The 27,467-nt window shown below is 37.8% G+C and overlaps 1 protein-coding gene and 1 pseudogene across 1 annotated transcript; both read left to right on the forward strand.

The window, feature by feature from the left end:
• Window positions 1-482: 482 nt before the first annotated feature.
• Window positions 483-1,294, forward strand: LOC149043704 (uncharacterized; annotated as a pseudogene).
• Window positions 1,295-3,777: 2,483 nt separating this feature from the next.
• Window positions 3,778-26,582, forward strand: LOC149043705 (uncharacterized). Its single transcript, XM_089210683.1, has 20 exons — window positions 3,778-4,058; window positions 6,150-6,497; window positions 8,108-8,362; window positions 14,786-15,058; window positions 18,233-18,283; window positions 18,565-18,653; window positions 18,851-18,906; window positions 19,870-20,048; window positions 20,404-20,514; window positions 20,636-20,654; window positions 20,779-20,809; window positions 21,542-21,845; window positions 22,014-22,124; window positions 22,574-22,764; window positions 23,449-23,571; window positions 23,810-23,880; window positions 24,415-24,455; window positions 24,648-24,744; window positions 24,828-24,927; window positions 25,335-26,582. The coding sequence occupies exons 1-20, from the start codon at window positions 3,992-3,994 to the stop codon at window positions 25,398-25,400; spliced, it is 2,583 nt and encodes an 860-aa protein (XP_089066809.1). The 5' UTR covers window positions 3,778-3,991; the 3' UTR covers window positions 25,401-26,582.
• Window positions 26,583-27,467: the final 885 nt, after the last annotated feature.

The following is a 27,467-nucleotide window of genomic DNA, read 5'->3' on the forward strand; positions in this document are numbered from 1 at the left end:
TCTTTATCTTACATAACTAAACAGACATGTATGCAGCACGTGTTTTATCGCGCCATATATGTCACGGTTATGAAGCGTTGTCGTAAAATCGTCAAATCAAGTGAATAAACAGTGACTTAATAAGGAAGCGTGGTACAGCTTTTTCACGTTTTTGACACACCTGTCTTTCAAAAATCAAAACAAAGAGTAGATTTAATTTGCGATTTATATGGAATGTTTTTGGATCCCTTGGTCTCCCCATGACCACTACACCCCTGCATCCCTCCATTTAACATTCCCCCTCGTAACCAGAGTTCATCTTAGGCGCCCCTCTGACTTTAGACTTACCTTTGCCAACACCGTAACAGTAATACATAACTAAGCTAGTTGTTGTTTCCACTTCATGTTTGTGCAATAGCTTCGCGGCTGATTTTAGGGACTTTAAGATGCAGGCTCTACAACGGCGACCGGAAGGGAACACTTAAAAACCCATCGGACTGCGCATGTGTAAGGCGGGAATTCACGCCGTACTCTTGCCGTCTGCTACGGCAAAATCGTTTTGTTCCCGTAATGGTGAGTACGTCAGAATTTGCCATAATATTTTTTCTGAAGTCTTAACTATTTTAAATGTTTTCCTTGTGATTAAATTACTAACGTTTCTTTACGAGTTGAGAAATCATAGCTGAACGAAGAATTTGGACGCAAATTTCTGAAAACCTCAACAGTGTGACTGCAGTCAAATTCAAAGTAAATCAAAGGGTGGTGAGAGAGAGATTTGACTTGCTACTCAGAAGATTTCGACAGTAAAGTAAAGAAGAAGCAAAAGCAAGTGGTGCATCTCCCGAACCAACGAAGTTCGGCGTACTGATAGAATAAACTTCTGAGAGAGAAATTAGCAGGATTAACGAGAGAATCTTGTAGCAGCAAGAGCGTAGAAACAGATCGCAAAAAAACCGAGGAGATGTGTTTCCAAGCCTTGGAAAGACTTGGTGAAACTAAAAGAAAGGCTAATGAGGACTGTGAAAGAAAAGCGAAAAGGCAGCGAAGAAGCGGAGCTGATGTTACCGAATTTCCACGGGAAAAGGCACAAAAGGAGCTTAAGATCCGTGAAGAGGAGCTCACTTTGAAAGCAAGAGAAGTTGAAAACGAAAAAGAGAAGGAAGCGCAGATATTTAAAAACCAGTAGGCTATGATTGCAAACATGGCATAGCGACAAGATCAGATGCAAACACTTCAAGTGGCTTTTTTGCAACAACAACAACAACAGCAAACTCAGGCTATGATGGTGTTGTTAGAAAGACTTGCGAAAAAGTAATAACTAACTAGTTCCCCGACAGAGATGACATTGCACTGATTTACTCTTCCTTGTACCGCCTTGTTTGTTAAATGTCATTTTGCATTCTCTGTTTTTTTAAAGTAGGAGTAAATTCTGTTGGGTTCTGCAAATGTGATTTCCACCTATTCTGCAGGAAATTTGTTCAGTGGTTTACACCATTCAAGATTTCGTAAAAAAAGGCTGTGGTTATTCATCGTCGTGAATAACAATAAAAGCTAAGTTTTTCGTTTATCTCACGAGGTAGTCACGTGTGATGTAGATCGCGATGTTTCGACTGCACACTGCCAGTCTTCTTCAGGCGATGAGGTCGACTGATCATGTGTGATCTTATAAAGCATGATGCTCTGTTGTGATTAGTTGTTTTTCAACAGTTCTGATTGGTGCATTTCGATCCTTGCTGTTTCATTCAGTGAATTGCTCCCTCGGCGGTCCGCTGTCGCACAGCTCTCCTGTTGTTGTGTTTTTTGATCGTGGGCATCCACGCTTCTGGAATTTCTATTCCACTATCCCTGTTGATGTTGTTAGGGTGGAGTCTGATATGAATTGCCTCTCTGACTCTGCGCGTGTAGTAATAAGGGTCACGATCAATAAACTTTACTTCGTTCCAGAGTGGCTTGTGTCCAGTGTTGTGGGCATGCTCTGAAACAGCGGAGGTCTCGGTACGGGCGAGTCGGATGTCTCGATCGTGCTCCTTAATTCTGTCTTACGTAGGTCTTCCAGTCTCTCCGATATACACCTTGCCGCATTCACAGGGAATCCTGTAAACTACGCCATCGTTCTGTTGACTATTTCTCCATTCTCTCCTTTTTCTACACAATTTACTATAACGGGAACTAGCTCAGATCTCTCAAGAGTAGTGTGGGTCACCGCTTATAAAGGTGACGCTCACTGAGCTGTCAATCTCTAATCTTCTTCATCCTTTTACACTTAACTAGCGAATCACGTTAAGCTACACAGAACGGAGTTCACATACTAAGTAGGTACTTTCGAGCTGTTTACGCTTTACAAAATCATTTTCTACCTTAAATTTTTGACTATTGCGGTTGAGGTTGATCATAACTAAAACAGGATTGGTAATATAAAAATTATAATGAAATTACTAACAGAATTAGAATCATACTTGAAAAGATATCTTAAGAGAAAATAGTCCTCAAAGACTGTTACATAACAGCAGAATAAACAGAAATTCGGCGAAGAAAGGGCGTGCCCAAAGTACCGTACCGCTGTTCATATAAGTTACCTGATTGTAAATTCAGTGCGGAGGATGAAAAGTACTACATGTTTACACCTTTACGGCCTGTTTACATGGAGGTGGGGGACCTCAGGTAGGTGAGGTAACCCGCCTGTCCATATAATTTTTTTATTTTACTTTGATCACGTTTACATGATAGGTGGGGTGACCCGCTGATAGTTCCATTGTTGAATACGATGACCGCGAGTTGCATAAGTGTAATTCAACACTTTATTTCTTATCATGCTGATAACAGGAACAGGCTTGGTGAATAAATGTACCATGTCGCTATACTGATATGGAAAACACATAACAGCAAACATAAAGCCTCTTTTCCATCACAAACACTCCCTTGACTGCATCTTATATTACGGTATGTGCATTTTTTAAAGTCCAAACTGTGCCAAACATTCGTCGCTAAAATTTTCGAAGTCAAATTCAGAGAACGAGTCATACGGAAGTTCTAGGTTTTGTGATTTGTAGCTGGTGTAAAGCAACAAAAATTCGTCATCACTAATGTAATTCATCTTATAACAAAGACGGAATAACTCTCTTGCTTCCTTGAAGGATGACATTTTTGCCAATAGAATGACTGTACAACAACGCTTTGAGCTCTGAGCTTTTCGCCGTAGTGTCGCTGCAACTTAACGATTCGTATTTGGAGGGAAATACTCCGTACTCACCCTTATCTATCGCGGCCAAGGTAGCCGTAGTACAGATTCACCGTACCGTATCTTAAAGTCCCTTTTTACATCAGCCATAAAACTAAAGGTCTTGGAGATGTTTTAAGACCACATGGTTCGAAGAAGCTGAATCAAGATTGAGGAAAATTACTCTTTAAAAAAAAAATGTATTCAAAATGACTCCCGAATTTCTTTCCATGTACTGACTGACTTTACGCGTCTGGATTGCGTTATTATTTCATTTGTAATCCACTTGACTTCCGGTTCCGGCCCCAGGAATATGGGTACTCTCGTGCATCCCCAGAGGCGATAGATCAGTGGAACCCGACCTTGATTTTTATTTAGTAGCCCTTGGAAAAGAATCCACGGTCGATAAACAAGAAAGAGGAGTTGAAATCTGTCTGTTACAAGTTACTTTTTACTTGCGTGACTTTCATCTACGCGCGCGTGATCGATATCGGTGTCTTTGTTCTCATTCGTCACATTCGCAAGTTTCACACATAGTTTAATCGGAATGGAACGTTTCTCCGGAAGAAAAGTTTCTAAAATTCATGCAAATGTCCTAATTGTCTGACATAAATGGGATTTTTTTCCATGAATCGCACCATCCGTCATGTTGTTCTGGCAATTTGCCGACAGGGATCGTGACACTCGGTCCCAGTCTCAAAACGAATTAGGGCCTTATAGGCCATCCCGTCAAGTGACTTCCAGAAGATTTTGGCACATCCTTCCTCATTGAGGCATCAGCAAAGGTCTGACAGGATGGTGTCTTTGCGTGATTATGAAATTTACTTACTCTTTCTTCTGCTGGTAAAGTTTCACGGGTCAGGTAAGTGTGAAGTTATTCACCCGTACAAAGGATTTGACAGTATTTTTTTACCATCTGCCATTTTAAGCTTAGATATCGAAAACGCCGACCCTTTATTTATGAACGTGATTTTCGTCAAAATGATTTCCGAACTCCAAGGTTGCTTTCAACAGTTTTTGTATTTCAAAATTTAGATATGATGTTGGGATTTCAATCGCGTGATAAATGAAGTCTGAATAGCTATGATGCGATAGAAATGAAGAGCAAATGATTTTATGTTTCAAGTGTAACAATACCATGTACGTTCAGAATTTAACATCAACATTGAAACTTAGAAGTGCAATATTTTCTTAATTAGTGTGAGTCGTCTTTTTAGCCATGAGGAAAGTTACTGCTTTGTCAGGTGGCTTTCCATTACAAACGTGATAGCTGTGCAAACTCAGAAGAGAGTTGCCATCTGTACATAAACTCTCTTCCTTTCCATCCATCACTCATTATTGGGAAGAGCTGTTACCGATTTTTCCAATCAGTATTGGTTCAAACAATAACCTCAGCAAGGATAATTTCTGCTAGCTAAGTTGAGTGTGACTTTTCCTCCAGGCAGCAATCATGTAAAGAAACTTCCCAATGTTCTTGGATGGATAAATGAGCATTGTTTGCTCATACCTACATGTATGATTTGTCGGCTTGGCAAGTTTTTAGCTTTATGCACATATAAGTGTGGTATCCCACACTGGTAGTGGATGACTTATTTTTGTTGTATATTTAAAAACAGTTAAAGAATTACCAGGATCAAACTTTTTGAAATGTATGTGAAGATATCTTTGCTGATGTATATACCTACTGAGATTTACTTCAAGCTAATTTAACAACAACGACAAAAAGATTTGTAATAAACTGCACAAATTCTGATAGGTAGGATGGTTTCTCTCACTAGTGAGAAAATAGCATCTGACCAATCACAAGTTGTAGAAGATATTTTGACCAGTGAAAACAATGGTATGGGTTTTTTTTATGCCTTTGTGGTTTGGAGGCTTGCCAAAATGAATGAAAGTGAATGTCAGTGAGGTTTGCTGGTTGCAGACAACTATAGAATCATGACTTCAAGGTTTAAAACAAGAATTCAGCCATTGGTGTAAACAAGTTAGATTTACTAATGAAGATAATGTCAGAGAAAGCCAGACTTCATGAAAATTGGTGAAAATCATTCTGATTTCTCCTTATGCAAACTGATTGCAATCTTTGTCTTAATATATGCCTTGATCAATCCCTGACATTTGCAATCCAAAGAACTAAAGTGGAATCTCCTCCAAAATGATACAAAAGACTTAAATTTGTAGATTCTGACTCAGATAAAAAAAGTATTACAATCCACCTTTGCGATTTGATTCCTGCACATGTGAATGAGAAAACATTTATGTTTTAAATTGGCACTATAATTCCTATAATATTAATGAAAGCTAATTTCATTCAACTAATTTGTTCTTCACTTTTGCCTTTACTTTGTTTCAGCAGTAATGTAAATGTTGCTCTATTTTCTGCAACACACACAACCCACATTTCCTCAAATTACATTATGATTAGTTTTTGCTTGTACAATTTTTATCCACTCATAGTCTAGACAAAAACTTGCTTGTTCCTTGCTCATGATTTTATTTTCCAAAACTTGTGAATAGAAATTACATGTTCACACTTAACTATGAAGTATCTAAGTATATTTCTTACATGTCTCAACCACATTTAACCATTTTTGGAACTTAGTCACACCAATTAAAGTATAATATTAAACTTGGAAATGCACTTGTCCTAAAATTGTTGTTGTTGTAAGTAGAAACAGACCTTTAGAGCGAATAAACCAAAATTTATATTGTTTGAGAAGTTACACAAAGGCACATTACTGTTTGAACTATGTTTCTTAGCAAATGAAAGTATATTTCGAGCTGATTGATATCAATGAATACCAATGTAGTGCATATTTACACTTATTGTTGTTACTGCTTACACTAAAAGTGCCTCTGTGGTGGACTCTATTTTAGCCCTTCTTCCTAATTAATATTGTTACACATGTAACTAAAGGGCTGAGAATATTATGTTTATGGTTGTCTATTTTAGGGGGTGTGGATGTGCATTTCACCCAGGAACCTTCTAATCCAAGCTACTTTATCAATGGTAGTGATGCCAACCTGGTGTGGGACTACGCTGATCCACATAATGACATTCAGAACATTCTCTATAGTGTTCTAGTTGGTGGTAAATTTGTCAGAATGATGGTTAATAGCAGTCATGGTGTCCAAGAAAATCCTAATATTCCTGCATCTTACAAAGGAAGAGTTAAAATTGAAGGAAGAGCTACCCTGGTCATAAAGAACATCAACCCTGGAGACAATACCAAATTTGAATGTGAAATATGGGGAAGCTTTTCCTACCCAGTAGAAAGTACAGTTCAGCTTATTGTGGCAGGTACTTATTACAGACATAAACATTAATAATTAAACATAAATCAAATGCATTCAACTCATGTCTCATATTTCTAAGATCTGGAAAAGTAAAAAATAGCATAAATATGCACAAACATTTATATGCAGGGCTGAAAGTAGCTAGCCAACCAGACTTTTGAGAAGAATGGTGCTACTTTTACTTGGCATGTGACACCACACACCTAAAAGGAGAAAAGAAACTCTACCATTTACTCTAAATCTAAGAGTTATCAGATAGTTATTGCTCTATTATTCTGGCACCATCTACTTAACTACTTTGTTATGCATAGATAACTGTTATTAATATGAGTGCTGAGATTTTTTCTTAGTGAAGCTGTCGATTAAAAATGGTACATCTGTCAAAACTTCCAAAACAATCCAACTGGTAGTAGGATTTTGCTGAATCAATGAAGGAAAATATTGCATGACCAATCACAGGCAGCATGTGAAATGAAATTGGTGTGAAAAGATTGTAATGAAAGGCAATGAAAATTGGCACTGCACCATGTGCTGCTTTCTGAGGATTATGATCTTCAAGGTCTGCAGATGTAAATTTAGTCAATAGAATGGTGACTTCCTCAAGTAATTTTTGATACAAGGAGCAAGTTGAGACTTAAAGGATTTTTGTGATGGAGCACAATGAAAGCGATAAAACAACAAAGTCCATAAACCAAGCTCTTTATGCTCTGTGAAAGACGCTGAGCATGCAAACAGTAAATAATTCAATGATGATTAACATGGCCAAAACTTTTCATTTATAAAATGGAAGCCTAATGTTCTTTGAGTAGACTTTTTAATCTTATTTCTGAGTGTTTTACCTTTCATTTTTGAATACAGTATCTAGGATGTCCTAACAACATTAAGTACATTTAAACGAGTGTGATATTGAGTATGTAATTTCTTTGTCATTTGACTGTGATTCAAAGTTGAAAATGTCCGTGATATCTCAATACCCATGTACAATTTACCTCATTGTCTGTCTGAACGATTTTATTCACTTGTCGTGAAGAATCCAAACTTACTGGTTACTATGTTCACTTGCTTGTTTTTGATCCTTTATGACTCGTGAATAAAAATTGTTTGCGCTCATCAGCCATTACATAATCTTATTTCTTTCCTTTATTTTAATCATGCATTTGCTAAGTTCTGCTGGCTTATTTTAAATGTAATGCAATACCTATCACACTACTTCTCTTTCAAAATTGTATTGCGATAGAAAGATATCAGGTTATTGTGGCTTAAAAAGGATAAACGAATCATTAATTGCCTTTGGTTTTTTTAGCTAGAGCCAATCAAGGGCCAGACATCTTGTAGCCCAAAAAAATCAAGGGTAGCTTAGAAGCCAGGGTCCTTATCCCAAAGAATGACTTCCTGAATTAGCCCTTAATTCCCTAGGCTGGGGGTCTGCAAGTTCTCCAGTAACTAGTACCAAGAGGTTAACGTGTACTGAATGAAGTTTGAGCCTCCTTATATTGGAGACTAATTCCTGGATTCTTTTGTTTATTTTATTGACATTGGGTAAATCTCAAGACTCAGTCCAAGTAAGATTTGCTATGCCTTCTGAGGAATGATATAATCTCTTTTACTTTTCAGAGGCAATACTTATAAACATCTCTTTAAGAGGAAAATATTACATTGAAGGATCCCCTGTCACCATGGCCTGTGAAGCTTCAGGGAAACCACTGCCGGATGTAGCTTGGATTAGAAATGGAGTACTGGAAAGTTCAGGGAAGAAAGCTGCGTTTTTAAAGTTCAATAATATAAACAGAACAGATGCAGGACAATATACATGTCGAGCCAATAACTCAGTGGAAGTCACTGCTGTTGACACATCAATTGTAGTTCAGTGTAAGTATATCTTAACTGTAATTTACTTTATTTACAGTGCGAATCCTGTTATTGGGGTCAGTTACCCAGAACTGACAAATCTGTTCAAAAGTGAAAGGGAACCTTGAGAGCAAGTTCTCCAATGCATACAAAACCTTTTCAGCTTTGTATGCATTGGTCCCAATTACTGGTTGGGACAATTGAATTTTGTGGAATCACTGCTCATGTTACTTTACTTAGAAGGATGTGACATTTTTTTGCCAAGTCATTGCTTCAGTTGGACTGTGTTTAATTCAGAAAATGGTTTAAAACCATTTCCGAATCATTGTGACAATCCAGAATTCACTCCGTTTAACTAGCGCACTAAGCTAACGCATAGTCTACTTCTGTGTGAGGGCTCTGTTTGGGGCTTAATGGAAAGCTAAGAATTGGTCAAAATTCTGTCAGCTGAGAAATTACATGTTTTTTGCTGAGATAAGCTAACAGGTGCGAAAATCGGCTAAACTAAAAACTGCATACCTAAGACTTGCACACATATTTTAAACTGGCTGCTTATCTTGATACAGGTAATCCAAACTATTGTCTAAGAATTTACAATTTACAATTTACAAAAAACATTTACAACAGAATTTGAAAGCATGTCAGCGATTATACTAATAACAGAAGTTATTCGCCTCAGGCTTGGTGACGATTGATGAATAATCGCTTCAACTTCGTCTCGGAGATCGTTCAACAATAATCACTTCACCTTTAAATATTAAATGTACAGTACTGTGTAAAAGTAACGCAAGGGAAATGCATGAATTTCCTGTTTTGTTCTTCTGAACTTTCGTCGAAATTTCGTGCAAAAGTTCGAATGACAATTCAAGGCTTTTTGAGCGAAAGTTCCGTTGAACAAAGAGCGCTATTTCGTCGAATTTTTGCTCTGAAACAAAAGTTCAGTGAAATTTCGAGATAAAAAGCGTCAGTTTATTGCTTGAATAGACAAGAATCTGAGGATTCCGAAAAAGGAATCGACTCTGCGTCCTTCGAAGGTGATGCTGAATATAAAATCTAATGATCAATACCCATAAGTAAGTTTTGGTTGCAAATGAGAGTCAGCGATTGGCGTTGCCGCAAAACACATGCGAGGCTTGTGAAGTTTTAGAAACAAATTCTGCTAACATTGAAAAAATCTGTGTTTGGTGATACCTACTTTTCCTTGAGGTTTTTCCTTTTTTTTCCTTTCTGTTTGTAACCTTTCTTTCCCACTGTTTCATTTGTGTTTGCCAAGGATGACTCTGGAATCTGCGAGTGAGATCAAAATGTATTTAAAAAAAAGTCAACAAGTATAGGTATGTCAAACTTAAAGGTAGTCTATTGAACGAATACTTACCGATTCCTTCTTTGCCATTGCTTGGCGTGGCGGCAGATCGCTCTCTGTGAAAGTTTGCTGAACCCCCACTTCCAGCGGGTACCAATCCACAACTGCCATCTGCTCCTTACAAGTCTTGCCCAAATCACCTGCACTTTCTGCCCCTCTTTAAGTGGGGACGAATTGATGATTGTCAAACGGTAAAGGTTCAAATACTGCCCACGCTTCCAGATGATTTTAACAACTTTATTTTCCATAATAGATTTTCAATTTTAATGGTGGTAATGAGAGTGGCTGAAGCGGACTATTTGGGCTTTTACACTTCTCTTACGGCTAAGTCAGATCGAAAAGTCTGTAATCTGATTGGCCGGTTTAGTTTACATTATCATGCAAACTACCCTGTTGTTTGCAACTTTACGTTGACGATAACTAAGTTTAGCGTCCACTAGCGTGCTTATTTTCATTAAAATAATTATAATGACAACAGACACGCGTAGGCGTTGTTTGGTGAAACAGTTTTCTAAGCACTTACTACTTTAACTTACTACTTTAGTGTTTTGTTTCAGGTCGTTAAATTAAGAAAAGCATGTTCGTTGATAATTCTTAACTCGTCCGAAAAGTATTTTTATTGTTATTGGAAGATAATCGAAAGCAGTTTTCTTGTGTCCTGCTTCATGATGACATTAGTTTCAAACCCCGAGAAAAATATGGTGTTGGGAAATAGTATTTTCAAAGTTACGTCCGTTCCCAGAAGAGACTCCAGTGGAAACCAAGTCGCTTTTTGAACAATTTCTCCGTATTTGTGTGAACTTTTAATTTTACATCCTCAAAACCAAAAATTAGTTAAACTTTAAGATCTAACCTTACATATGATATAAATTTCATTTGATGCGATAACGATTCGCATTCATAAGAACGAAATCGTGTCACAGGTTACGTCGTCATTCTTTATGATTAACACAAGGAAAGGACGCCAAGACCGTTTCTGTAAACTTTGCTGTATTTATACGCTCTTTTTATGTCGCAATATAATAGCTTTCATTATGTGTAAGTTTCATGCGGTTCAATAAACATTGGCGAAAATCACTCGACGAAAATCACTCTGGTCTCGCTTTGCACAAACTGACCATAATCTTCGTGATATTAACATGTTTTATTTCATTTAACGGTTAACCTTCCATAATTGAGTCCCTCTTCCTTTCCTTTTTTCTCTTCTCGTTTTGCTTTACGCAAACTGATCATAATCTTTGTCATATCAGCATTTTTTGTTTTTATTTTAGGATTTTAGTGTGAGAAACGAAGTTTCTTTAATTATATCCCACTGTTTAACTATATCAATATTGTAGAGAGTTCTTTGTGATACGAAGATCTCACTGGTTATTGACTTTCATTAGATTTGGTGCCTCCTAAGAGCCATTTTTAGCTACCTACCGTGCAATGTCAATAGAGAATTAGGTGGAGCAGGGCGCGGTGGCTCCCAAAAGAGCCGCTTGTAATATTTTGTTTCAGCACCTCGAGCCTCGAGCCTTCAACACAGCTGAAACAACCTTTCGCAAAATATGATCTATTTATTTTGCACGCTTCTCTGGCGTGACCTTCCTCTCCCAGAACTTCTTTATACAATTTACGAGCTCCATTTACAAGTTCACGCCACAAGGTTTCCTTGGGCTTAAGGTCAGGACTCATCAGAGGGAGTACGCCACCAGTTGATTTTTTCCTCGTCGAAGAGAGTTTGCGCTCGCCTACTCGTGTACTTCAGGTCATTATCCTGTATGAACTCGTGCTCGTAACTTTAATAATAATAATAAACGGAATAGGCGTCGTCTCCGGAACATTGCAAAAGAGATTGGCACCCATGATGCCATCAAAGATGCAAATCTTGGTGGCACCCTGTCTACTGATTCCCCCACACATGAACAATGGAGGGGAGATCGAACACTCGTCGCTGAAAATCATGTTGTGGAAAGTGTTGCCACTCTCTAAGATGCGTTGAGCTAGCTCCAGACGCTTGGCCTTTTTTGGTGCCACGAATCAGCTGGCAATAAGCAGTCCGCTGCATAGTATAGCCTTGCTGCTCTCACGCTCTCGAACCGTAGACGAACTGACGAGAATTCCACGTTTTGCCAGCCTCTTAACTTAACGGGCGCAGAGTCATGTTTTAAAATAAAAATTTAAAGAACAGAGGAGCAGGTTCTGGCACCCTAATCAGTTAATTTTATCTCTTTAGCTGAAAGTTTTATTGCATAACTCTCAAAACGTTTGAAACGCACATCTAAAATAAAACAAAAAAGCTTCACGGGCCGTTAAACTACCTGGACTTCCGATAAACGGGCCCCTGGTGGGAAAATTAGGTAGTGCTCTCCACGACGACAGCCAATATATTTAGTTATGTGAAGCCGGTTTAGGTGTCGCCACATTTCACTTATTTTGGGCCACAGAAACCCGATCAGTCTTCAATGTACTTCTCGTTCTTCGTCTTTCCAGCTGAGAAAATGTGGCAGACTTTTGTCGCCAGCTTTAAAGAAGCAAAAACTTCAGCCCAACAGTCTTTGCAACACTTTCAGCCTTTCCGTCAGATTCACAGCAGTCGTCGTGAACAGCCATACAACAGCCTCCATGATCACTTGCAACGAATTGCTCACCAGCATGTTCAGCTAATGTAATATCCACTTTATCCCTGTACAAATAAACAAATATTCCTTGAAGTGCAAAGGGTGAAGTCGACCTTTTATCTTGTTTCGTTGACTTCTTTTTCAAATAAAAATTTGAAGGTCGTTTTGTTGCGGGCAAATTCCGAGGTAAAACGAGTAGCATTTCACTTTTATTTAGGTCTTCAGCCAATGAAATTATAAGGCTTGTTGTAAGGAGGAAATGCTTTAGAAAAAATTTGTAGTTGCGCTTAGGTTTAGTTGTTGATATTGTAGATACTTAGAGGAAATAAACAAAAACTCGGAGTTTTGTTATTTCATACAATGTACCTTCCAATTCCAAAACGTTTTTCATTGATGGAGAAAGTGTGACATACCATTCGTCAAAACTCATCAAAAGCTCGGATGCATCGGACGAATTTCTGTCTCTCAGTACGCAATTTTTTTCTACAAAAAGTTTAAGCCGTAGAAAACTTCTGAGGTGCCTTCCTGTCAATCAAGTAAATTTTATCTCACTTTAAGAGAGTCTATTCACACAGAAACCGACCAAAATATTTAATTTTTGCGCTGCAATCGAGCTGTGAAGACGAAGGACGACAAAGAGAAGAACGAAGAAAAAAAATAGAATAAAATATGAGCAATAATTTTCATCACGAAGCAACAGTTTCCCTAAAGAATTACAGTTTTTACATGTTAACATAACCTTTCCCTCGAACAGAACCTAAAGAAAGGTGTTCAATTTTAATGTGCTGGACCTTGTGGTTATCAAATATTTAGTTGTTTGCAAGTGCGCACGCAATAATAAAATTTTAAATTTATTGCAGACAAAATTTGTTGAGATTTTCGGCAAAGCAGAACAACTTTTGTCACCCTAGTATGTAGGGTACCTAACCCCTTTAGGCAAACAAAAATTAGAAGTATTGTTTTTTTTAATGTATATATCTTACAATTTGAAACAAACAGTTTTAAGAATTGTGTCTAAAATTTCTATTTATTACGAACTTGATTTTTTTGGTCTAAAGTTTAGAACATAGTGTAATAAAAAAGAGCAATAATTCGGCTGTTGATTTACTATGACAATATCTATAACCATACTATTCTACCACAAGCACAGTTATCCATTTCTGGTTAAAAAATCATTTCAAATTTTTAGCATTTTTGGATCAGCTAAAAGAGTTAGGTTGACAGAATAAGGGAACGATTTAGAAATCTAAAACCGTATTTAAAATATCGCATTCAAAAATATGTTTTAAGAACTTGATAACACTTCTTGTTCTTCTCGTACTGGTTTTTTTTTCATTTACTTTCAGCATCTAATTACGATGCTAGTAAGCAGAAATTGTAGAAATGATATCAATACAGTATGGCAAAATATCCGGAATTGTGTCCGAGAGATCGCCTTCTTTGCAACGTGGTAGAATTACTATAGAGGTATCCAGGAATTTGTAATGAATTCTTACCTTCGTTCAGTTTCCCTAAAGTTTTTCATTCAAACAAACAGTTTACATACTATTGCCCGTGCAAATTTAGAATACTTATCATCACAATTGTAGTTCTCTTTAGCCTGAATCAGACGCTCAGGAAGTAAAACGAGCCACGATAGTATGAACACAACCTGACCAAAATCTCCCTGGTTTTTCGTTTTGGTTTTTCACTCTGCTACTGCTAAAGCACTTTGCAACAGCAAACTTGAGGAAGCTTGGATTTTTGACAAAAAAATGAATTTTTGGTGGTGGAGTCGAGCCAAAAGTCTGTGATGATTTTGAAGATGCTCCTCTACCTAGAGGCATCTAGCCTATGAGGCCCTTGACTTAAGATTCCTCTTAGATTGATAAAGGGAGGCTCTGTTCCTCAGGAATTTCTTATATAAATATATCATCCTGGTACCAATTGAGGAAAATAAGGAATGTCTTAAATTCAAATTGGGTTTCCGCTTTTTTTTGCGAGATGAGATCCTCTCACGTGCAGCGTCTAGGGCACTGTTGCACTCGTCTCCTTTCTCAAATCCAGGGATTTTCATCAAAAATTTATCATGAGCGACAACGTTTTCATGTCCGTTAAAATATAAAGCTGGACTTCACAAATTGCTCATTTTTATCAAAAGAGAATTTGAAAGTAGCTATCCAAGTAACAACATAGATGGTATTATTTTTCTTGCTGCAGTAATGCAATTATTTTTCAGTGTGCAATGTGTAAGTTAAAGTATTTTGCTTATAGTCAGCATTCTAACTATGGGTAAATGACTTGCTACAATTTTCCATCTCAAAAGCGTTATATTTTCTGCCCAAGGCACTCCATGGACCGATACAAGATTAACCCTTCCTTGTTGCATTATCATGCACTCTCTAGGCTATTAAAAGGGGTTATGATTTATAACCAGGCGAAATGTATGAGCGATGAAATAAACTGAGATTGAGATTTTGATTTGATTTAAATTTTTAGACAAACCTGAAGGTGCGAGGCTCACGACCGATGCTGCACAAAATACCGTCACTGAAGGAGACACTGTTACATTCAAGTGCATAATTATGGCTGCTGTGCCACAAGTGTCAATTTACAAGTTCTATTTCAATGGCAGCCTCTTAAGCGAGAACAGCAACAGTGAGTATACTCTCAATAACGTCAATCGATCTCAGCACTATGGCGAGTACAAATGTGTCCCACATAATGACGTTGGAGATGGAGCAAAAGCCACTGTGAGACTTAACATAAAGGGTAAGTAGAAACATATTTGAGCATTTTTAATTACTTTTGATTTATAATCCAAAACAGGAAAAATGTTCTATACCAGTTTACATTGCGTCAATAAAACTCCCCGCACAGTGAATCATTACAACCCCGAACAGGGAGGAATAGAGACCCTGGTAATGAGGTTGACGTGTTGTGCGTGACGATCAACACATGTGCTAGTTAGCAGTATTTTCAGGTAGATGAAGACTTTTGTTGATGTTCCTGATGTTTTGAACAGAATTTCGAGGATAGGGAATGTTTTCTTCAGATGTAAGATGTAAGTAGTGTATGATGTCAGTATCAGTTGAACTGATATGTTGTCAAAATGAATTAAAATATTGGTTTGCGAAAATGAGCCAAAATTAAAAAAACCACAATGAACAACCTCGAGTCAAGATATCACCAGTCAATTATATGCTGCCTTCAATCCTAATAAGCCTGAGAAACTGCAAGTGGTGTTTGACTGAGCTCGCCTGTGAATTGAGAGAAGATTTGTGTGTCCTACTGTTAAGAGGTGGATTTCAATTGAAACTAAATGCTTGTATAACAGGAGGCAAGTCCTCAAAGCCATTCCAACCTGAGACAGAGCTTCATCAATTTTGGATTTGTATTCAAATTCTGGTGTACTTCCTATTGAAGTAACCCTTGGTGTTCAATGTAACATGGATAGCGACATGTTTACTTTCAAGATGGTACCAAAGGATAAGGCCTTCACACGAAGAGGGATTCTTTTAGTGACTAGCTCCATTTATGATCCACTTGGCATAGTATCACCAATTATCTTACTAGCTGAAAAGCTCCTTCAAGATCTCTGCAAACAAGGACTCACCTGGGATGAAGAGATAGTGGGGAAGTAATGTCAGTTTTGGAGACGATGGCTATGTGATGTACCTATGCTTTTAAATGTTGCCTTACCAATATGTTTGAAAGCAATCGACTTTGGCTGGGTACAAAATGCAGAGCTTTACCACTTCGCAGATGCCTCTCAGATTGCTTATGGGACTGTTCCATTTGCAAAACTCGTCAATGAAAATGGCCGCACCCACTGCAGTTTCGTCGCTGGGAAATCTCGCTTGGCTCGCGTGGAACAGATGACTATACCCAGATTGGAATTGTCAGCCGCTGTTTTAGCTGTCAGAATGAATCAGACGTTACAAGAAGAATGTTAGTTAAAATTTGACAACACAGTGTTTTAGTTAGACTCCAGAGCTGTCCTCAAATATATCAAGAGCAAAGAGACAAACGATTCTACATGTTTGTGGCCAAGTGCCTGGCAGTGATACATGATGTCTCAGAACCTTCCCAGTACAACTTTGTGCCAACAAGCATCAACCTAGCTGACGATGCCGGCCGAAGACTAACGGTAAAGGAGTTATTAAAGAGGGAAGTTTGGTTCAAAGGCCCTAAGTTTATTTGGGAAAGTGAAACATCGTAACCCACCCATCCACTCTCTTTAGTCAGACCGAGGGGTCAGGGGTCAAGCGCGAACAAATCATGTTACTCTCATGGAGGATAAACGACCACTGAGCCTAATGGTTCTGCAATATTCGTCATGGTTTAAGCTTAAGAAGGGAGTTGCTTGGCGTCTGAGATTTTAGAAAAATTCCCTAAGAGCAAGAGGTGCTTACAAGAGGACCCTGTTGATCCATTACCTTGTGGAAGGCTGTCGATAGACGAATTACGACATGCAGAGGCTCAAATCATCACATACGTGCAAAAATTAGCTTTCTCACCAGTGGTTAAAGTCCTCCCAGACTTGAGCCCAGGCGAATCTGAGAAGCGTAAATTGAAAGTTATTGGCTCATTTGGTTCAGTGTACAAATTGAGACCATTTCTTAATAGAGCGGGAATATTGAGAGTCGGTGGTCGGCTTCAAAATCCCTCATCGGATTACCAATCGAGACATCAATTGCTGTTATCTTCAAAGCACCATGCTACCAAACTGCTCATCATGGATGTTCATCAGTCTGTGGGTCATCTAGGTCAAGAATATGTCCAGACCAGTTTGAGACAAAAGTACTGGATCTTCAAGGCACGGGCTGCCCTTTGAAGAGTACTCAGTAACTGTTTGACATGCCAGAAACAAAATGCTGCAAAGGGCCAACAATTGATATTAGATTTACCTGGCAACAGGCTTTTTCCAGATAAACCCCCGTTTTCTAACGTTGGCATAGATTCCTTTGGCCCACTGTTTATGAAGCAATGCAGAAGTACAATTAAAAGTTATGGTGTCTTTTCTCTTGCTTAACTATCCGAGCAATCCACGTTGAAGTGAGCGAGTCTCTCGAAACAGAATCGTTTATTCGTGCTCTATGAAGATTCATCAGCAGAAGAAGGACGCCAAAAATGATAAGAGATAACAATGGTATGAAGTTAAATAGCGGAGAGAGAGAAATCCCTGAAGCCCTAGACAACTGGAATCAGCAGAAGGTAGAATTTTTCCTACATCAGAAGAACATCAAGAGGAAGTTTAATTTCCCTGAAGCATCACACATGGGAGGAGTCTGGGAACACATGATTCGTTCAGTGAGAAAGATCTTACGAGCCCTTTTTTTAAAAAGCAACAATTGGTTCTGGAGACGCACGGCCAACGTTGATGGCAGAAGTTGAGGGAATTCTCAATGGTCGACCATTGACTCTCAGCAATAGCATTCAGTCCTATTGATTCACAATCTTTGACTAATAACCATTTGTTACTTCGATTGGATTTAAATTTGCCGCCAGGAGTCCTCATTAAGAATGATTTGTACTGCCATCGTCGCTGGAAGCAGGTTCAATACCTTGCTGACGTATTTTAGAGGAGATGGTTTTCGTAAAATCTGTTAAATTTGGAAGAACGGTAGAAATGGATCAGACCACGTCATAGTTTTGCTGTTGGAAACCTGGTTTTAATTCCTGATGAAAGAGTTTACCTTAGTCGGTGGCCTTTGGGTCGCGTTCTCGGAGTTCACCCAGGAAGGGATAGATTTATCCGATCTGTCAAGGTTGCGACAAAGTCCTCTACATTCACTTCCCTTCATTCATACCCTAAACCTCCGTGAAAAAAATTACTTAAGCTAACGTATTATTATTATCATGTGTTTTGAGGTTGGTTTGATGATGTCATAAAATTTAAAATTGCTTGTCGATCATTTTAAGTCGTATTTTGTTTTTTCCCAGTTCAAACAGTTTCAAGTACAGTTGCCACTTCATCCCAAACAACTCCCGCAGGTAACTGTTTTTTTATAGGCGTTTTCTTTTTTTTACCACCCTGTAAAACTATGTCATCATATTAGCATGTTCTTTAGTGTTGCAAAATGAGTTTTAGTAAAAGACAAAGAGTGAATTAAGTTACTGAGGACCTGGAACTTAGCGAAGGACTGTAGACTCACAAACAGTCATAACAATGTTCAAGCTGAATTATTGTTAGATGGAACCACTTCTCGGCAGTTTTTGTGAACCAAGGCTCTTCATGTTTTTCGTAAATGTAAAAGGACAAGGCTTTTCTTCAGCTTCAGAAAGCACAGAAGTTTACCTGACAGCGACGATACAGGGGAACTGTAGCAGACGTTCAGAAGTTGCTGCGAAATTTCCAGAAATGGTTAGATAATCTACTTGATCCGTGTACCGGAGTGTATAGAATACTTCCATAATATTTGTCATTAAAAGGGAATCTTAATCAATCTATTGTTGACCGAAATCTCAATATTTCTGTTAAAACAAAAAGACATTTTGAACGATCTTCAATAACGAAACAAGTATTCAAATTTACATTTTTTTCTTTAAATGTGCTTTTAGGCTTGTCAAATTGCCTTTAAGTTTGGCTGCTCATCCGCCAACACCGTGAACACCAGGTAAGGTGCAGTTTGTCTCAACACTGAAACAACAAACGCTAACGCAAATCTGTGTTCTGCGGCGGAGAGGAGCTTTATCTCAGTTTGGCGTATTTTAGTGTTAAAATTGGTGTTTCTGCTCTAAAAAATCTTAGTTAATGCAAAATAATCTACATTTGAAGTACATTTTATTTAATGTACAGCAACAGATTGACACAGAATGACATGAATTAATTTTATTTACCTTGGTTTAATAGATCATAAATACTCTTTTGGTTAAATCTCAATGTATTTTAACACTTAAAAGTCACCAAAGTACAAATGGAATGCCGAATAGAGAACCGTGCCGTAAAGGGCACAATGCATAAATTATGACTGATTATGCAATTGAAGCCGTGTGGTTACTCAATTTTTGTCACGCAAGGTGCGCCTTCGTCGAATTGCTCTCGCTGTAAACTCTGTCCTTTCGGTAACATACTTTGTTTGGCGCTAGATTCTTTCTAATCTTTAGGCTACTCATTTATAATAAGTCAAAACAGACCACAAGACGCCCATATCCCCAAGTGTAACGTTTGCGTAACTTAAGTACTGCGGTTCTCCTAATTCATAACCTGTTTAACTATTTCTCAAGTAACGTTATTTAAATTAAGGTTTTTCACAGAGCAAAGACAGCAACAAGGTCCTTTAATGAAAATGTTATTTATTGTAACAAATGGCTTTGTATTGTAATCGTAATAAGCTTTCAAGGGAGAGATAAACAAATATTAGCAATAGGAAATGTAGTTATATTCTCCAAAGGTGACAAATGTTTGAATAGGTGAAGAATGTAAAAGCGGATGAAGAAACTACTAGCAAACCTAAATGAACTCTTCCCCCGATTTCTTTTTGTTTAATACAGACTGTATAATCAGTCATAACTTACGCGTCTTACTCTTTTCGGCACGGTGTTCGATTCGGCATTTTACATCCTTCCCCCTTACCAAGGTGTGGCAGTGTTGTTCTCGACTTCATGATGAGGTTCAATCGAAGTGTAGTCGTCAGCAATGTTTTGACTGTCCTGTTGGATGCTGCAAGGCAAGAGAAATTCGGAGGTTTCAAAGTCGATCCAGAATCAATTAAACAAGTTTTTATAACCACAGACGGCTCGGAAAGCACAACAAAAAGTATGTTTTACAAAGAAATATTATTGTTAAGTGTTTACACGTATTCGTCCGAAGATGGACATTTTTAATTGTATTCCGTATCTGTTTAATTAAGCAAGTCATTTCTGTGAGTCATATATTTCCAAGTTTTATTTTCGTCGCTGTTGTTGTTTTTATTAAATTAAACAAAATCTTACTTTTAAAAATTATTATAGAGAGAGTAGCACCTTGCTTTTCCTTAGTACCTAGCCAGTTCGAGTGAACGGTTTTCGTTCTAGAGCATAAGCTATGTAGTGAGAGCAGTGTATTGACCACGATCACTGTAAATGTTGTTTGAATGTTATCTGATCAAGCTTTGTAAACTGAATCATTTTAGGTCCTGAGGAATGTAACTGCCCTTCTAACAACGTCTCGTTAGCCATAAATGGGGTTCTTGCCTTCATAATCGTTCTTCTAATTATTTACATAATCTGGCTACATAAGAAAGGTAGGTAAAAAATTCATAATCTATGATAGAGGGTTTGGCTGCAAGATTCTTTATTAAGTAAAAGCAAATCTTGACCCACATCCACATCATTTGTCTTTTTTTTCCTTTCGTTCTTTTTCAGGCGCTGTTGGGAAACAGAGGTAAGAATTTGGCACTTGGATTGTCTCGATGTAATGTTCCAGATATGGTATCATCGTATAACAAACTTCCACTTAAACTGATTCTTTGCTCAAAATAAGTATTTTTATGCTTTCTCAATTGTAGGACTTATGAAGATGAAAGAGGTGTTTCCTACGTAAGTTACAGCTAAGACATTGAGGTCATGTTAGTGTGGCCAGTAATTATGTAATCTCTAGAAGGAAATAAACGCTTGCAACAAATAGGAAGGAAAAAAGGTGTAGTTCTACCAAAAAGGCATAATGCATTAATGACAGGCACAATAAAATATGGGAAGAAGTTTGACTCGATAGGATCTTTGTCCTGGGATCATGTCCTTTACCAAGCTGCTCCATCGATTTTCTTTCGGTTGTCCCTGGTTCAACTGCGTGGTTTCACTTCATAGATCGCAAACTGGTCTGCACCCGGTTGATATTTGTTTTGTAAATGATTTTTTTTTTCACGCCGTTTTGGCCGTCTCTTTATCTTGATGCCTTATTTTCCAAGCGTTAGTCCAGGAGCTTAGTACAGCAAGAGTTTTTTTTTCGTGTGTGCATTTGTCAAAAAATCGCACTACCAATCGACGATCTTCATGTTGCGGTTTGTAGCTTCAACGAATATGCTATGAACCTCGATCACTGCATTGGACATGATAGTTTCAATGGCAGAGAACAAAGTGTTAGTAATAATAAATATTAGTAATATTTAAGGACAAGAGATTATAAACTATTAATAATCTCTTGTTATGAAATAATATAAACGCTTGTCTGATGAAAACGGGTAAACTGATTTTTATGAAAATGTAGGAAATTTTATTGGGATTAATAACAGATTTGTATATGAATACCTTAACGGTATGTTGGTTTAATAGAATGAAACAGGATTAGAAGATAGCGAACCAAGTCTACCCGATTCAGCAGAACTCACCCAGCCTCCTGCGGAATATATGGATCTCATAGAAGTCAACAAACATGATAGAAAAGCACAAAGTACCGCTTCAGGTGCTGATTACGTGCCTCTTCATCCGTTAACACGCTGCTGGGAAGTTCCAAGACACCACGTGACCATAGAAAAAATTATTGGTAAAGGTGCTTTTGGTCAGGTTGCCAAGGGAACAGCAGTAGGACTTCAAGGGAGTCCTGAAGCGACCACAGTGGCTATTAAGATGCTTAAAAGTGAGTTCTTGAACTGTAAATTGAATGACAGTCTTGGCCTACAGTCATATACTGTTACCGGGTTACGTAACTTTTGGCTATTTGTCATTCGATAACTTATGTCGCTATTCGACATTTTGCATATTATTTCCGTTAACCAAATTTTACTCCTTGTTTTTAACGCTCCAGCAAACGCTACTGAATCGGACAAGAGAGATTTGATGAAAGAACTTGACACAATGAAGCAGCTGAAACCACATCCTTATGTCATTAAACTTCTGGGATGCGTTACAGAATCTGGTAAGCTTTGATTATGAGGTCCAATTTTGCTGTACACATTTTGCATCTGATTTACTCTGTAACGCTTTCTCGTCATTGATAATTTGCTTCAATGGAAGATTCACTGCTTCACAATCGCGCACAAAAAACAACCATCGCATATGGTAATTTTATCCTTTTTTAGCTAACAGCGACGCTCTTAGATTTGCTGATAGACGAAGACCAAATATTTGCCATTGTACAAGCCATTCTGTTGTATGAGCAGAATCGTTTTTTCTAAGAGAATATTTGGCCTGTATCTTCTTATGAGACCGTTACAAGGTTTTTCAGCTTTTCTTCGTAAAACTACATCTTGTTTTCGTGCGATTTCTTCAAAAGTATTGAACCTGACTGTGCTATTTATTTATTTTACTTATTGCTAATTTTTTTAGAGGGAGAAATATATAAATGAAACTGTTTAATTTCTTCAGAACAGCTGCTGGTTTTGATTGAATATGTGCCTTTTGGGGATCTGCTGGGTTACCTGAGAAAGAGCCGTGGATTAAAAGACACTTACTTCAAAGACCCGGATATCAAACCACAAACAAATCTGACGTCACAGCAGCTGATGAAGTTTGCGTGGCAAATTGCTGATGGAATGAGTTATTTGTCCTCAAAATCTGTAAGTTAATTACAAAGGCACCAAAGAAGAACAATTTTAAAACCTTCTTGTAAGGTGTATCGTCATGTGAAGCTATGTCTTGCATAGAATAATATGTCTTCACAAGATCACGCCCGGGATATGCAAACGTATTCTTACCGTCTCGTTGAGGCTGTTTCCGGGAACCCTACCAGTTTTGACGTCATCACCAAAGTTGTATTTCAGTGTGCGAATGGCGATATTTGTGCATCGCTGCAAGTGCACCTCATCGAAATTAAATATCTGGGTTTTTCTCGTGTAGGCAAAGGCAGAGATGTGAATGAATAGGATCTTTTATTCAGCCTAAACTGAGTGTACAACGAATATCCATTTTAGTGACAAGAAAGAAAAGGAATTAAAACTTGAAATTCAAAAATTCGTCTTCGGTTGCTAAACTGCTAAATTACAGAATCCTATTTCGAATAAAATCTTAAGATAAGCTTTCTATGAAATAATTAGGTATTGCAGAAATGAAGTAGTTTGCTTCCCTTTGGAAGATGGAGCAGTAACTATAATAATTTTAATTTTCTGCCATCTGGAAGAAAGAGAAATACACACACCATATTATGTCGCTGGATATTTCTATATTCCTATCTGAATCATTTCATTTCAGTTCTTTTTCTTCTGAAATCGCTAATTTTTGCTCTCGTATCAATGCTTTCTTAGATCATTCACCGAGACCTTGCGGCTCGTAATGTGTTGGTTGGACAAAAGGAAACTTGTAAAGTGACAGACTTCGGAATGGCCAGAGATGTGCAGCAGGAAAATATTTATGAACGAAAGACTAAGGTAATCAAGAAAGAGGGGAGGTGGGGGCGGTACTACATATCGTTCAGTTCAATTATCTTTCGCAATCATTGTTGTGATAAAGCTGATATACTCCTGATTTCAATGACAAAATCCTTGGATGGGACCATAATGAAAACAGCCATTTGTATACGAGTATAATTTTAAATATCACTGTCTTTGACCGGTCGCTTCCTATAATTTTTTAGGTGTTTCAAAAAGTGATATTTGAAATCTTTAGGGCCGTCTTCCAGTGAAGTGGACAGCTTATGAGGCCTTGATGTATGGTAAATATACCACCAAAAGTGATGTGTAAGTATACCCGATTATTACCCGTAGCAATTTTCCAACAAGTTTTACCAATAGAATAAGAGGAAGGGTAAGTTTTGGGCTCGGTAAAGAAATAGAGAAAGATGTTTTTCATCCTCTCACGAGCGTTGGACAATGAAAATATTCTTCACTCCCCTTGAGGAATCGAACCTCAGACCATCGGATTCCGCGCTCCGATGCTCATACCACTGAGCCACAGAGACTCTACGACTCTATTCTCTTGCATACTGCAAGGATCAGCAATGTCGATAGAGTCATGTTTGTAAATAAAAATAAGAGAGAGAATCGGAGCGCGGAATCCGAAGGTCTGAGGTTCAATTCCTCGTGGGGACTCAAAATTTTTCCTTCGTCCCACAATCGTGACAAGACGAAAAACATCTTTCTCTAAGTTTTATCAGTTTCAATCAGGACATGAATTCTATGCTTTGTCAAAGAATACATATATTTTAGTTGTCGTATAAAATGTTTATGTCTTCAGTCACCCAATATATATTTGTTTGATTTGTCTTTCTGCAGATGGAGTTATGGAGTTTTGCTGTTCGAGATTTTTACCATAGGTAACATCGAATGGAAATTTATAAGGCCCTGTATATGTTTTTTGCTATATACCATGTTCAATTAAGCAATGTAAGGTGTTCACTTAGACAAACGTAAAGAGCTTCAAACTACATCAAATGACATGGGTGGTGTTTCAGTGAAGGTCGTTTTTTCGTCACATTTATATTTCGATGGTCTTATGGCTCTTCCAGGTGGTTCACCTTACCCACGAATGGATGGAAGAAAAATTGCAAACTTACTTCAGGAAGGATACAGGATGCCTAAACCACAACATGTTGATGAGGAATTGTAAGTGTTTTTTCAATTCGTTCTCTCTCATCCTACAAGGAAACGTTCTTTAAATCTCTAACAGATCATTTGAACAATACCAGGTATCAGATTATGATGAAGTGCTGGAAGAATGACCCAGATGCAAGACCAACTTTTACTGAATTGAAAAATCAGCTTAAGGACATGGAAACCCTACACAAGGTGAGAATTTTCTTCAACATGAAAGTTTCTTTTCACGTTAGACCGACTAACTTAGGCTTAGCTAAATAGGGTTTTAAACTTAATAGCGTTTAGCTTAGATAGCGTACTTTTTACGAAGTTGGGATTGCATCTTCTTGTTATGTCACTGAAGCAAGCACTCCACGAAAAACAAGGAGGAAGCGAACTAGAATGTCCTTGCGACAATTGACTCATTATGGTTATTTAAAAGATGGTAGGATTATTGCAAAATTGTATTGAGACGCACAAAGAGCAGCAAACGACACCGTAAAATACTTTCTTGAATTTGTTTTGGTGTGAAATGCTGACCACTTGGGAGGATAAACGCTTATAACGTAAGAGGAACACTTTTTTAATGATGCCAATTATTATATTATTCTTTTCTGCAGAAGCTGATCAACATGACAATGTACGACAAGCAGTTGTATGCAAACGTCGAGGATTTAATGGTGTAGTTAGATAGATTTCCGCGGTATATGACCGGCTAATAGTTTGAACACTTTGCCACAACAAGTTTCAGGGCTGAATCATCTTTTCCTCACACGCTTACTTGGTAGAAAAAGCCATTTTGTGTTAAGCAATTAGGCTGGAACGTTATAACTCAATTGATTTTATATTCTTAAACGCTGTAACGCTTTTATCAGTTTACCGATAAAGTATACTCTCATTTTCTCTTTTACATGTTTAGCACTTACACGCATGCTCGACACAAGCGTTGGAGTTCAGTTTATTTTCTGACTCAATTCTGAAAGGCAGGATAGTGCAGAAAATATCCAATTAACTAGATTGATGAGATCTCGTTCTGTGTGCCGTAGTTGTCTGCAGTTTTAGTAAATTGCTAAAAAATTGCTTTCCCTAAGACCGCATCTACCTGCGATACTAACTCGAAATACTTTTACACTGAAAGTATTATTAATTAAAAATTAGCCTTATCCTAATAAAAATTATAATTGGCACATTACTTGTGCAATCGTCTTAGCTTTGAGAGATGAATTTGCTGAAAATTGTATATAAAATTTTGAAGATTTTTGCCCAGAGGGAAATGACTATTTCCTAACTTTTCTACGGGAAACGAAATGTAGAGAAATTGTGAAATACATGGTATGGTAAGACCACAAGAAGCTAAATTTTAAGATCTGATTTATGCAGGTAAATAACTTTATCTGCTAGGATTTGTCGCCACAATCAGGAGCATGTCGCGAAAGTGTGATAATATTTTAACACCTACCATTAAAATGCACAGGTTTTACCCTGGAGATGTTTGTTAAATCATTAGTGCTCTCTCGAGTAGCCTGGAGAGGATAACAAAATAAAATAATAAGAACGGGTGCTGACCATACAATTTTGGAACAGTCAACAAAAGTTAGTGCTCTGGGAATTATTGGTAGTTATCGTCACGTAAACTGCGCTTTGTCGTGAAAGAGGAAATAAATGGATTTGTAACGGGACATACAGTGTACATTGCTATTACTGGCGTCCAGAGTATTGTCTTTGAAAAAACCACTTAACTTTTCACGTACAATTCCTGCAAATGCAAAGTGTAATTATAGTAAATGATGCGATGATAGCAGCTGAGTGAAAAAAACGGGCCAGGGGTGGGTCGGGTCGCGTACTGTTTTGTTGGTACCATCGCGCAGTTCATTTATTTCGTTCTTTTTTAGTAAATGAACGCCTAGAACCGGTTAATGAATCGAAGTCCCCACATTTTTCTTAATTCAGTGGTCTTGCCTAAGAAATGGACGTAAGCCGTAATCAAAGAACCTTTGTCTTTCGTACAATTACTGTATATACTTATTATAATATGTGCACTATATTTAACAGTTGTTCCATGAGCCCGCGCCTGATATGAACTGGCTATACCAATCTCGTATCCAACAAGTCAGAAACAGGAAATTATGGAATAATTTACAGCACGACTTGACCAATGAGCTTGCACAGATGAAATGTTACCTCTAGATTCCTGTCGGTTCATTCTGTCAATTAGATTTAAAAAATTGACCCCATCAGAAACCTGTGTAGCCAAAGAAAGTAAAAGGGAGACGTTGAATTCCACGTGTTTAAAAAAATATGTGGATCAAGAATTTGATCGAACCCAAACCTAAACTCAAACCCAAACTCAGAGGCTTCACGAAGCAGAAAAAAATTGTTAGGTTAATATGTAGTTCAGATTGACGCTGGAATAAAATATGATTTGTTAAAAGCTTCTTAATAGACACTCTGGTCTTTTTGCTTTATCGTTATGTAAATGAAATGGGTGTATTGAAGAAAACATTCAAGGAAAGATGACACCCGAGCCATGGGGTAAAAAATGCGGGGTAGAAAAGTTAATTGCTTTTAATAAAGCAAAATGGAACCCAGCTACGCCAATTGTTTCGTAGGTTTTATCGAACACCAATTTTTCAGTCAATACAACGGCCCCAAACCTGAAATCTACGGTCGCTACATCGACGACTGTATCAGCGCCACTTCCTCTACCAGGGATGAACTGACTCAATTAATAACCGTTATCAACTCATTTCGCC

Source organism: Pocillopora damicornis, chromosome 6 (genome assembly GCF_964200805.1).
Source record: "Pocillopora damicornis chromosome 6, jaPocDami1.2, whole genome shotgun sequence".
NCBI lineage: Eukaryota > Metazoa > Cnidaria > Anthozoa > Scleractinia > Pocilloporidae > Pocillopora > Pocillopora damicornis.